Source organism: Macrobrachium nipponense, chromosome 26, assembly GCF_015104395.2.
Source record: "Macrobrachium nipponense isolate FS-2020 chromosome 26, ASM1510439v2, whole genome shotgun sequence".
NCBI lineage: Eukaryota > Metazoa > Arthropoda > Malacostraca > Decapoda > Palaemonidae > Macrobrachium > Macrobrachium nipponense.
The window spans coordinates 26,274,624-26,288,360 of record NC_087215.1 but is presented as its reverse complement, the minus strand read 5'-3'; the positions used below and the strand labels follow the sequence as shown (position 1 = coordinate 26,288,360).

Here is a 13,737-nt window from a genome sequence, read left to right as displayed (position 1 = left end):
TTTGTGGATAAGTGCCAATTATTCATTTTCTTTTTCTTTTTTATCATGTCTCATGTAGGTATCTAGATTGTGTATGTTACTGTCTGTATTTTGTATATCCAATGTTTATGGCCCTGAGCTGAAATAAAGCATATTATTATTATTATAACCTTTCCCTTAGATTATTTACCATGTATGATTGGTCAATGGAAAACTTCTACATGGTGTCGAGAGTATTCTTCTCAAGAATAATCACATTTGCATATTCTGTTATATTAAATTAAATTAGTGTATTTGTTTTCCAGATTTTTATCAATATCTGTAGTATACATGGGACTTTGCACCACCAAGTCTTACAATGTATTGTTTTTTTTTTTTTTACGTTGCATGGAACCAGTGGTTATTCAGCAATGGGAACAACGGCTTTACGTGACTTCCGAACCATGTCGAGAGTGAATTTCTATTACCAGAAATACAATTCTCTCAATACTCAATGGACTGGTCGAGAATCGAACTCGCGACCACCGAGGTGGGACGCCAACACCATTCCAACCACGCCACTGAGGTTAAGTCTTACAATGATACAATGCTGCAGGTGTCAAGGACCTGAAGATGCTACCAGATCGTCATGGTCCTCAATTTTTTTGGGGAAAAAAAAAAAAGCCCTTCAGGGTTGCTTTTAGTTATTGGAAGTCCAACTGCCTACAGTGATCAGATACAGCTTTATAAATAATGAATGACATTTTTATGTTTTCAATTAGTGCAGGAAACCAGTGGGTTCTCCTCCCAATTCATTCGGTCTGTGTTTGTTTGTATTGTCTTTATGTTGTATGGAACCAGTGGTTATTCAGCAATGGGACCAACCACTTTACGTGACTTCCGAACCACGTTGAGAGTGAACTTCTATCACCAGAAATACACATCTCTCACTCCTCAACGGAATGGCAGAGAATCGAACTCACGACCACCGAGGTGGGACGCCAACACCATACCAACCATGCCACTGTGGCGCTTCATTCAGTCTGTGAATTGACAAGATTGTTTATGTAAAGTTGCTTCCATTAGAAAATTTTTAAACATGGAACTGACTAGTCCATTACTGTCCTGTTCATTTGTTTTCTCGAAAGATTTCAGTATTTTAAACTTTGCCCCCGCAAGGAAAATAAAAACGAGCATGCATTTTACTTTTATTGTAAGTAGAGGCATATTGTGGCCTACAAGAACGCAAGAAAACTGCATCTGGCAACTCAGCACCAAAAAAATAAACGATGAAAACCTTGTACTTCAAAAAGGATGTGAGGATACAGTGAACTTGCTTGCTTCTAGCATTACAAGCAGTCCAGAGTAGCCAACACGCTCCGGGCTGTATGAGAAGGATATTGGGAATGCAACAATTTCACAGAGTTGTCTTCATATGAATGGTGGTATGATTTCTACATGAGTTGTGGCAAACTAGTTTAGATCACCTGAACATCAGGAAAAGCCAAGACAGGAAAAAATTATGAGATGAATATGTAACACATGAAAATGATATATAATGCAACTCTGATCTCTTAGTTTACATTCCCTAATCATGAAAACCAATGACTACACCACCATCATCCATACCACTGTAATCCTCCAAAAAGGATAAAAATGTAGTGTCTAAAGGTGGTATAATAAATAATTTTCATGTAAACATTACCTGGCATATCATATTGCAACTTTTTAAAAGTTTACTGTATATAATTCATAAGTTTAGGAAATATGCCCTTTTTCTGGTGTAGGGATGGAAACCACACAGACATATGAGAGCACATAAAATACCACCAACGCACAATAAAATAGAAGAGCCTTTCCTGTGTCACAAAGCACGAAACACCTGCTGGTTGTGAACACAAATGGCAATACTGGTGAATACTGCTAACACTAATTTTGCAGACGGGCAGTTTGTGGGCCCACACACAGATTATGAACATTAAATATGGATAGCTAATACAGTCATGACCATAACTTCAGATAGTTTGGGCAGATGGCCGCAATGATGAGCAAATCTCTAACATCACTCACTAAGGTCAATAAAATCATTCATCACTTGCTAAGGTCAAAAAAATTATTCAAAAATTTAGTGGACCTACAAGAAAAAATAAAACAACAAAAAATATATGGCATACTTGACACTATTTGAAGTGTAAAATATAAACACAACCATATATTTCTCAAGCAAGACTTCACAAGCTTAGGGATAACTTTCCCCCCAACCTGAGAAAAGCATCAACCAGAAAAGATTCAAATGCCAAACTCAGCCTCCCTGAAGTCAACCAAACCAAAAGTACTGTGGGAATGTGTCACAATGGTTGTTACTTAAGAGAGGCAACTCATGCCAATTCAACTTAAACTTGCACAAAAACAGATGGCATATCTTTTCCAACACATACAGAACATCTAACTGTCAAGATCAAAGACTTAAAGAATATGGTCCATGCTATCTATAATGAGCTTATCTGGAATACATAAAAATTATGGGATAACCTTACAGATAAATTTTCTCCAAAGATTTAAATACTGTTGCAGTTTTCTTACACATACTGGATATATATATATTTGATATACAATATCATACCATAAACCTTATATGTTTCTATTCTTAAGCAAATCAATTAATCTGCAATATACAGTACTGTATTGTGAAATATTTGTTATAGTAAAATTGTTATAGTAAAAAACAATACCTGTACACAGCACACAATCAGGCAATAAATATTTTTAATATACTTTCAATTATCTCCAAAATACTGTGGTTACACAGATACAACAATTAAACAAGCAAAGAATCCTTTTCATGCACATCCAATCAATATTAAACCATGGACAATAATATGCCAATGGTGGTGATGTTACTCCAACCCAGTAATCAAATATTAATTAGGCAGGATGAAAATAAATCTACCTTTCATCCTCTTACTAAGTCAAGACAGCATCAAAACTTACCAGAGAGCATGTTAATATGTCATACATAAATGTGCTTGAAATAAATTCCCTTAATCACATAATCCAAGGATACGAAAATAGGTTATCTTCTCAGGCACTTCAGTCAATGTTACACAGGGTTGCATTTTGGACAATGTAACTAGCCACCAGGACTGTTACCTTTACCAATATGTTAATTGAATGAGAACAGGTTCTCCAAAAATTTTAAATCCATTCTAGACAACTTGATTTTTTTCAAAATTTAAACCTACTATTATATAAAAACACAGCTAGTGAAAATTATGCTTGACAAGTATGTTATAATAATAATAATAATACTAATAATAATAATAATAATAATAATAATAATAATAATAATAATAATAATAATAATAATAATAATAATAATAATAATAATAATAATAAACAGCAACAAAAATCTGTACTTTAAAATAGCACAAGACACCTTTAAATCTTTAAATTCTTCATAATGAAAATTTCATAAAGAAAAAAATTCAGTAACCTTTGGCAAAAAAAAAAAAAAAAAAAAAAAATCAGGGCATTTAATGGATGCTAAACCAAAACAAAACATTGCCATTTGCCCTATCAGACCAATTTCTTCTGCCCTGATTAATTTTTCTTTAATATACACATCTTACCTATATTTTGAGACAATTCATAACATTACGATGATATGTAACGAAACCAAAGCCTAACAGGTTGAGTTATGTACCACTCCCAAAAACTATTTCAAGTCTGTTAATAGACATTTAGAGAAGTATGGATTTTCAAATAGGTCACCTCCATGAAATTTAAATTGAAAAGAGACAGCTAAAACTTGTCAGACTGCTTAAAACAAACTTTCTTTCATGGCATCCTTCACAACCACTACCTCAAGATTATTCAGATGGGGAAAAAAGGGTGGGGAAGGGAACTTGAGGCTTCCATTCACCTGCCAAATCTTTTTCCTTTAAAATATTCTAACAGCCATGGAAAAAACAGTTTACCTTCATGAAATAATTAGCATATGAGAGAGAGAGAGAGAGAGAGGAGAGAGAGAGAGAGAGAGAGAGAGAGAGAGAGAGAGAGAGAGATATTTACTGTTGACTGTTGACAAATCAAAAGAATATTTTTGTAACACTACTGAAAAGCATGTATCCTCAATATGAACAAAAAACATGAAGAGGGGACTCAAAATTTGTTCTGAACCACACTTAACAGTTGTCCTCCTGCACTCCCTACTAGTAAACACTTACTGTTGTCCGCTCCTGCATTCCCTACCAGTAAACACTTTACACTTGTCCTCCTGCATTTCCTACAGGTAAATAAACATGTATACTACATAGCCTCTCCTTTCATGAAAGACTACCAGCACAACTTACAAGTGCAAATGGTGTATGAGTAGTTAGTTCATCTGATACTGTCACAAGATGGGTCTGCTAACCATCTGCAATCAGGAGTAGAGATTCTATGGTTGCAGCCTTCAAGAAATAGTAAATGTCCTATCTATCAAAGTGAAAAAAAATTTTTTTCTCTTTTTGATAGAAAAACCAACCAGATGATCACCTGTCCAGCCCAAATTCAACTCTTCAACAATAAAAGGTCTTGGGAAGACATCCAAGACAAGACAAGAAAAAGTATTCCAAGAGGAAATGCTGAATTAACTAGAAACAACACAAGCATATCTAAATGACATGCAAATTTGATGATAGGCAATCTGCAAATATTTCCTCTTACTGCTACTCTCTTGCATCATGTCACATAAAAATAGCCTGAATGAGATATTCTAGACAATAATAAAATGATCAAATACATTTCTTTTCCACAGATCATGAAGTTAGAGAAAGGCCAGTTATCAAAATCAAATCATGAATGACCACAAACATTCCACAAAAAAGAAGAAATGTCATAAAATCCTGGTTTAAAAACAAGCATTTAAATATTTTAGTATTATTGCCATTATTATAATATTTCAAATAACACCAGCAATAAAGATAAAGTGACATCTCTCCTACTGGACCAGATCACAAAATAAATATAACATAAAATAAAATTGTTGATGTAATCAGAAGATTACCATAGATTTCTTTGTGATGTTCTAATTATAGAAAATATATGTAAAATACATGATACCTAATGACCAATATTAATTTTCACTAGTAGGTAGTTTATCCAAACAACATTCCATTCCTCTATATCCAATTCTTTTCATTCTTTTCAAGTGCTAGGATTTCCACCAAGAAAAGATACCAACTTCAGCAAATTTCTCTGAAAGCAAGAGAGGATTTCCTGCAATACAATTTTTTCCCCTAAAAAAAAAAAAAAAAAAATCCTTTCGTTGTTCAAGATGGTGACTAAAATGAGACAGGTATCCCTTTAAAAGCCGTCAACAAGCAATTACTAAAGCCTTTTGGATTTGCACCGAGAAAATAAACAAAACTGAGTGAATCTCTTAGAAAGTAGATTTTCTGCAATATAATTTCCCCCCATAAAAAATAGATATCAACAGACTCCCTTACATACTTAAGATGATGACAAAGAAATGAGGAAGATTTCTCTTTGAAGGGATAAAAATTTAAAAGTCTGGCACAACAATCATCATTCTTTATACTACATAGGCTTTGTATTTCTGAATGCATCCTTAACCTTTTGCAACATCCAAAATTTTTTTTGATTTCAGTCTTTTACCTTTTTTTCCTTACTGCTTATGTTGCAGTTCACAGTCATTTACAATTTTCTATGAATCATGCTCATTCCAGATATTTGATAAACTACAGTACTATATATTACTCACTCATTGACAAGTAAATTTATATATATTCCTTTATATCAACTAATACCAAGGCAGAGATGTGTAATACAAAAACACAGAAACATCTCCAATACTGTACATGATAAAAGAACAAATATTTTTATATATTTTCTCATTTATATTTTTTTAATTTTTTCAAAAATTAATACACATTTGTAAGTGCCCCTACTTATCAACTGCTATCATTTTACCCTTTGAAAGCATGATTGGTAATGATATTAGTACATTCCCATATCCCTCAACATCAGCATCCACATAATGAGTTTTCTCACAGCAATGAGTGATAAGTAAATTATAAACTAAAGCAAAAAAACTCTCACCCTGGCTTTGTTTTTATATACAGAATACATCTTCACTGAATGCAATGCTAAAACTTATCACAGCCTAAACATTCTGAATCCTCAACAGTGATGTTATATCTAGCCCCTACCATACTGCCTGAGAAATGACAAACGTGCTGTACATGGTGAGAGAGCGTACAGCCTATGCTCAACTGGCAATTCTTGTTCAAGATGACCTTCAGCAAATTTGCTTATAAGGACAATAAATAGCTTTCAAATCTTAATACTAATAATGTACATAAACATAGGTGTCCAAGTTATCAAAACTTTCATTAAATACAGTACAGGAATAACCAAAAATCTCTTTTCAGACTTTTAAATAAATTTTCATATTGTCAAAACATATAACATATTCCTTCAAAAAACTATGTATGTCAAGATAGCTCAGTAATGACGAAAGCATCACAAAATTTAGGAAACATTTAAGGAAAACTCACTGAAGACGCGGCCCATCTTCAAGGCACTAACCCAATATGATGTGGCGTTCTACCATGTAACAAGAATTTTGATATAGCAGATGCCTCTACAGTTATTAGGAAAGGTGCTCATATGATGATTGTGTGGGGTAACATAGCCTCAACTCATCATATTATATTCATTTATCACTGCATCCTTCTCAAGCCTTGATTTTCTTCACATGATGGCTGAAAGGTCCCTTTTCTCATTTAAGAGTTTGTAAGAATCAGCAAACACCTTTTTCACTCTTTCAAAAACTTCTTCATCATACATAGATCTGGCTGTGTTGGTCCGATCAAAAGGTTCTGTCACAGAAAAAAAAATACTAAAATTAGTTACACAAAACATATATATGATTCTGAAAAGCTTACCTGTTAAACAAAGCTTCATGAAAAACTAAAGCATACTACATATAACATCATCTTTCTATTCACGATAGTTTCCACATCATGATGATACAGGAAGCAAAAGATGAGAGTGTAAACTTACTATACAACAAAATCTTAATTTCATGACTTTCATAATGTCATTATGTACAGTATTACAAAATTTCTGAAGTGTAATATGACACTGGAATTCTATCATAAATTTTGTAATAAGATTTATTATTATATTATTACTTATCCATATACTTATTTGTCTATCAAGCATATTTATGTGAAAATATATTATAAGCCAAGCAACAACCTTGGTTGGAAAAGCAAAAGGCTACATGTCTAACAAAACATTGCTCTGTGCCATATAAAATTTTTATATTTTTACTCTACAAAATTCATAAGTTCTTTATTTCCATAATAATTTTCAGACCTCCTTGAGAGATTATTGAATTGATGAATCACATCAATCATCTCCGCATGAGAAGCCAGAAACTCCTGATTCTCCCCTTCTGCTTCCAAAACATTCTGTCTGGCTGCCGACGAAGGTAGTTCACTCCTATCAGCTGACAAATATCAGTGGGATTCACAATAATCGTCCAATCCCATGACTGCAGCACCTACGTTCTCTGACGGCCGTTGCTGGCTAGTTCTTGAATAGCCACCCGGAGAATGTGAACATCTAAATCTTTCAATGCTCCTTGATCTAGAACAAGAACAATGTCTACTCCTCAAGGATGACAGCTCCCATGAAGTAAACGCACGTCATCACAGTTTCTATTATTATCCACAACAGCCGTTGGGGAAGTTGACCTTGATCTTCTGGGCTCGAGCTGAGTCACCACTTCAATCAATGTATCAAGCAGTGTTACAAATGCTGTATTATTCAACCTTTTAATGGGAGCATTATCATCTTTCCTCCTTATCTTGAAAGGTCTTACAAAAGATACTAGTAGCTGTTCTCCATTCTTTGAAGACAGATGCATACCCACTGTTGATTCCCTAAACATCTTACCCATCACAGTTGGCATCATAGTCCCAGCCACTTCCATTCCCAGTGTTCATTGATCCCTTCGGCTGTGACAACGCATCTAAATAACAGACACCATTTTCCTTTCTGGCACTAGCCACTACCTGCTGCACTTTGCTTTTGATAGGGATGTGACAGTCCTGGCTTGAAGATGACAGACTTAATCTTCTCCACTTGGCACAAGGATCAGTCACAAAGTCCCTTATTCTTCAACGCTTGAATGGTGCATGCACAGACGTCATTGAGTCTTGTGATGATATCAAACTAGAGGAAGAGGAAGGTGACGACGATTTATGCCTGTTCCTCTTGTCTTTCTTATCTTCTCTTCCAAATATTGTAACTTTTTCATAAACGTGTGTGCTCCCGAGTCTGAAAGAATTGGTGCATCCATCGGCACTGAGGATGTGAGTGGAAGAAGGCCGTGATGTCATGGCAGACGCAATGTTAGGCTTTAATGTCACTGAGGGAGCAGGCTGTGAGTCACCGCGCTTGATGAAAGATGCAGTGTGGATACTGCTGCCATCCCTGCATGAGCCACAGCTAATTCCCAAATTCTGTGGCGTTGGTAACGTATGCACTGCTGCAGCTGTCATATAGTTTGCCCCCATAAACAGCAGACCAGGGGGAGGAGGGACACTCATAGTTTGAAGACCCGTAGGGAAGTGTGACGTCACATAGTACGACAATAACCCATCCGAGGTTGGTACCCCTGATAGGCCTAACGCCACCCACATTCCCTCCATCCTCTGTGTATTGGGGGAGCTGAAACATACGACAAAGATGGTGATGCTCCTCCTCTCCCTGAAGGGAAAGAGTCTAATTAGGTACAAGAACTCCCCTAAACCCCTCTTGATGCTTCCACCAACGAATCATTAGAAGAAACCGAAGGGGTATGGGAAGCATCAAATCAGTGAAAAAACATGGAACAGCATGATGCACAGTCAGCACAAAAGGAGCTGAAGATGCTTGGTCGTCCAAAGATGGTGGCATCTCCTTACTGACCCTTCTCATAGAATCTTTTCCATTGTTCCACCAACCAACGATGACAAATTGAACATGGATTAGTAATTGTACATATGTTTTATCTGCACCTAGTGCATGTTGGGTGAGGAGCCGTAGACACTGAAGTTAAAAATTCCGAACAAGGGAACCCGCTCACTCCAGGGAATTTCCTTTGTTTCTTGCAAGATCCCAAAGAAAGCTTCGTTGCCAAGAAAAAATTCTCCATGATCTCTCATGACTTATACAAACCTATCAGACCACACATCGAGCACACCCAGAGAAAAGACAGGGAAGAAAGGTAGGAAAATGGGCAAACTAAACCGGCTTTACAGATATAAGAGAGTACTAGTCGCATCCTCTCTTAAAGGCAGTAAGAAAGTAAATGATGACCTCACTGGATGCCCAACGCATTGTAGGAATTACCAAATATCGTGTGAGCAGGTACAGATGCCAGTAGTCCCTCTATCACACAAGTTTTTTTTATCAATTTTAACCGGATTTCCAGCTGGTGCTAGATTATCCTAATGTTAAGACCGAGGGTTTGTTTCATATATGAACAAATAACTGTTACCATACTGCTGCTTTCACGCGATGAAGTTCTTAGCAAGAAGTCAGAGTAGCCTATAAGGGGAGCGGTGGTGCCATATAGGAGGAGGATAGAGGGATTGGGCTGATGTGAATAAAGGATCTCCCAATAAAATGCATTATTTAGGTTTTGAAGAAAAATTATGCTTGCATCATTGAATCTGTTTCCCTCCCTATCTATGGTATTCACTGGACACCAATAAAAAAAAACCTAATTAAATCTCCCATCCATCAAAGGTAGGTTTGCTTATTCATTAGACACCTATCAAGGACTTCAAGTGTATTTTTAAAAATCTCTACCCTCTTTATCCAAAGTACTCATCAGATACCAGTCATAGGCATAAATCTAGTCATGATTCCTGGTTCAACAATATCGGGACGACGCACCAGAATTCAAAATTCATAAATGAATGCTTCTCAGTAATGTTTACACTACTGTATTGTCTTGCTCTCTTGTGGTGCTTCGTGGAGTTCCACTTCTAGGCCAATGTTCTAAACTTTGTCATTCTCTAAAGAATTTGATTCATCTATGTATGATTCTCTTTGGCATATGAAGCTCTCTCTCTCTCTCTCTCTCTCTCTCTCTCTCTCTCTCTCTCTCTCTCTCTCTCTCTCTCTCTCTCTCTCTCTCTCTCTCTCAGTGGGGGATGTTTCTAAGACCAATAAAATGACAAATCTGTAACTAATTTGTATTTTTCATAACTAACAAACCTTTGGTCTTAACATTAGGATTTACTAGCACCAAGCTGGAAACCGGTAGAATTAAAATTAAACTTGTGCAATCCAGAGACTATTGGCATCTATACCTGGTCACGGGGCACGTATTACCCTGAATGCCCTCGGCGTCCCGTGACCTACCAGTTATCTTTCTACCACCTTTAAGACAAGACATGTTTACTGTCTATCTGCTTAAAGCCGGTTTTAGTTTGCCCATTTTTATCCATTTCACTTTAATTTGTCTTGTTAATTCTCTTTCTCTGAGTGTGCTCAGTGTGGGCGTGAGCTGTAAAACTGTGAAGTGGTGAGATGGAGGTTTTTGCTTGACCATCGGGATATTCTTCCGTTTCGAAGACAAGACAAAGGAAATGCCCTTGTGTCAGTGGCTTTCCGTGTTCAAGATTCCTAACTTCGGTGTCGACGGATCCTCATCCAACGTATAGTAGGTGCAGAGAAAACGTATGTACAATTACTAATCCTTGTTCTGTTTGTTGCAGCTGGTCGGTGGAACAATGGAGGAAGTTTTATGAGAAAGGCCAGTACAAAAGAAAGGAGTCAACGCCACCTTTGGATGACCAAGCGTTACCAGCTTCTTTTGTATCGGCAATACAACAGACTGCTCCATATGTTTCGCCACCTGCTTTTGATTTGTCCCATACCCCTTTGGTTTCTCCAAGCGGTTCGTTATCGGAAACTCCAGGAGGGGTTTTGGGTAATTTTATGCATAATATTTATGCTCAGTTGTTCCCAGCAGGGAGGAGGGGAGCATCGCCATCTTTGTTCCAGGTGCCAGCTCCCGACGCGAACAGGATGGAAGGTACATGGGCGGCGCTAGGCCTACCAGGCGTACCAACCTTAGAAGGTTTGCTGTCCCATTAAATGGCGTCACAATTCCAGCAGAGTCTGGCAGCGGTTATTATTCCTCATCCCCCTGGCTTGCACTTTAGGGGAAATAATGCCGCGGCTACGCCAACAACTTCTATGTTTACAGCGATGCAGAACGTTGGGGGTAGTTTTGCAGCAAACGCAGGATGCCAGCAGCAGCCGCCCAGTCTCTCCCTACAAGATTGGTGACGTTACAACCGACGTCACACACCGACATGGCAGACGCGATGACGTCACAGCCTACAGTTCCTCGGTCTACTTCGCTGCCTCCGGACCCAAATACACATTAACATTCAATTCCCATGCACATCATTACATCGAAAACAATAGAGTAAAGTCGCATGGTTCACTGTTAGATTGTCATTTTTATTTCTTTTTTATTTTTGATGGTATTTTGAGTTTCCAATGTTTTCTGTAAAATTTAACAAATGGAATAGTTCACTACCTTCCACTTAATACTGAAATGATAATGTAAGGACTATGTTTATCCGATACTACTATGTAGTGATAGGTGTCTCCTATCTGTTTAGTTATGTATGTCAGTGGTTGTGATATGACGTTTTTTATCACTTTGTTTCGTTAATGTCGATTTTGCTATATGGAAAATAGTTTTATGCAATAACAACATGATGTTCTAAAGATATCAGTGACTGTTTTTAACGTCATTACATAAGATTTCCTCCATCTTCAAAAAGAAAAATTGTTTAATAAGGCATGAATCATGCATTAGGCAGGTGAACGAAAAATGATGAGACTGCCACAACTAATTTGAGCGTGTGTACAGTACAGTACTGATATACAAAAGAGAGAGAGAGAGAGAGAGAGAGAGAGAGAGAGAGAGAGAGAGAGAGAGAGAGAGAGAGAGAGAGAGAGAGAGAGAGTAACTGCTGAGAACGAGACATTAATGACACCATAGCTGGGAGGAGAATGTTGAGTTACCTACATGAATTCAGGTTTGTTAGCTATGAAAAATATGTATTGATTAAAAATTTGTCATTTGTTCATATGCGGATTATATCTCAACAATAGGAGAGACTCATACTTGGATGAAGGTACAGGCATCCTAAACGAGTTATGAGTTAACCCACCTGACCACCCTTCCTAGAAGAATTAATTCTAAAGAAGGGGGCCCAAGCCCGTGAGACTAGACAATAGGATATCTAAAAACTCAGCCGTCTGGGTTGAAACACAATGATATATGACTAGTCAGATTTGTCTATTGTATAGTCACAACATAAAAACCACCACCATTATGACCACCCTAATCACCTATATAAGACCAGTTCCAGCATATGATGTGCCTATTCTTCAACCCACCTGTAGAAGAAGAAAGGAAAAAGAAAAAGAAAGGCCAGCCAACTCATTCTCTCTTCCACACAACCATCTTAGGTAGGATACAAACTGCCCAGCTAGAGGCACTGGGTGAAATACACAACCTGTTGGGCAGCCACCACTGGACCCAAGTAAAGTGTCCAAAGATCTGTGGGCAACGTCCTTTAGATAAAAGGAAGTGAACATGGACTGGCATAGCCAAGAATCAGTGCTCAAAATCCTATGAACAGACAAGTTTTTCTTAAATGCCAGAAAGGAACTTATACCTCTGGTATCACGTGCTCTAGCCTACTGAGACTGACAGAATTAGCAAGTGAGTGAGCCTGTTTAATCTTCTCACGTAACCTGAATGAACTTGTGTTCTTAGACACTTCCCTTCTGGACCAGCCTGTGCTAACAAAGAGTCTATGGCACCTAAGTCCACATAAGCACAACAGAACAACCCTCTACCCTCTACTGTAACTCCCACATACCTAGGAAAGCTGCTTTTTACTCCAAAATATTGATATGAAGCAGCTTCTCCTCTGCACTCCAAATGCTTAAGGCAAGGAGATCTTCCAGATGTTTGTTTGTTTGTTTGTATGGTGTTTTTACGTTGCATGGAATCAATGGTTATTCAGCAATGGGACCAACGGCTTTATGTGACTTCCGAACCACATCAAGAGTGAACTTCTATCACCAGAAATACACATCTCTCACTCCTCAATGGAATGGCCGAGAATCGAACTTGCGACCACAGAGGTGGGATGCCAACACCATACCAACCACGTCACTGAGGCGCTTGATGGGCACCTCACCCGTCGATGGAAGCATCCGAAAAAGTCTGGAGGGGGTGAGCACAGAGGGACTCCCACCGTGAGATTCTGGTCGACCAACCACCAACAAGTCCTTCCTCACCTCCTCTTACAGAGGAACTTTCTGCAAAGGGGAATCCCTTGGTGAAGACCAGAAGACCTTCAGTCTCCACTGCAAAGACTGAAGGTGAAGACAAACTTGAGGGACAAGCTTCTCCAGAGAGGACAAAATACCCAGAAGGACCTGTCACTGGTGGGCTGACTGTTTGGAATGTGACAGGAAAAAGCATGACATGCACCAGAACTTGTCCAACCTCTGGTACGACAGAAAAACTCTTGACGCTGCTGTATTTATATCCATACCCAGATAGAGGGCCCTCTGGCTGGGAACCAGATTGGACTTTTTCAGGTTCACTATTATGCCTAGCTCCCGACAGAGATTAAGAAGGCGATCTCCCTGAAGCCTGCCAAGACTAGCCAG

The 13,737-nt window shown here is 37.9% G+C and overlaps 1 protein-coding gene across 3 annotated transcripts in view; it reads right to left on the bottom strand.

Moving 5' to 3' along the window:
* Positions 1-1,154: 1,154 nt before the first annotated feature.
* LOC135200080 (poly(A) RNA polymerase gld-2-like) overlaps positions 1,155-13,737 on the bottom strand; it is a 97,426-nt gene continuing 84,843 nt past the window's right edge. For all 3 annotated transcript variants that reach the window (XM_064228380.1, XM_064228378.1, XM_064228379.1), the window contains one exon: positions 1,155-6,842. In XM_064228380.1, the coding sequence (XP_064084450.1) occupies positions 6,715-6,842 (128 nt within the window). In that variant the 3' untranslated portion in view covers positions 1,155-6,714. The remainder of the gene's footprint in view (positions 6,843-13,737) is intronic.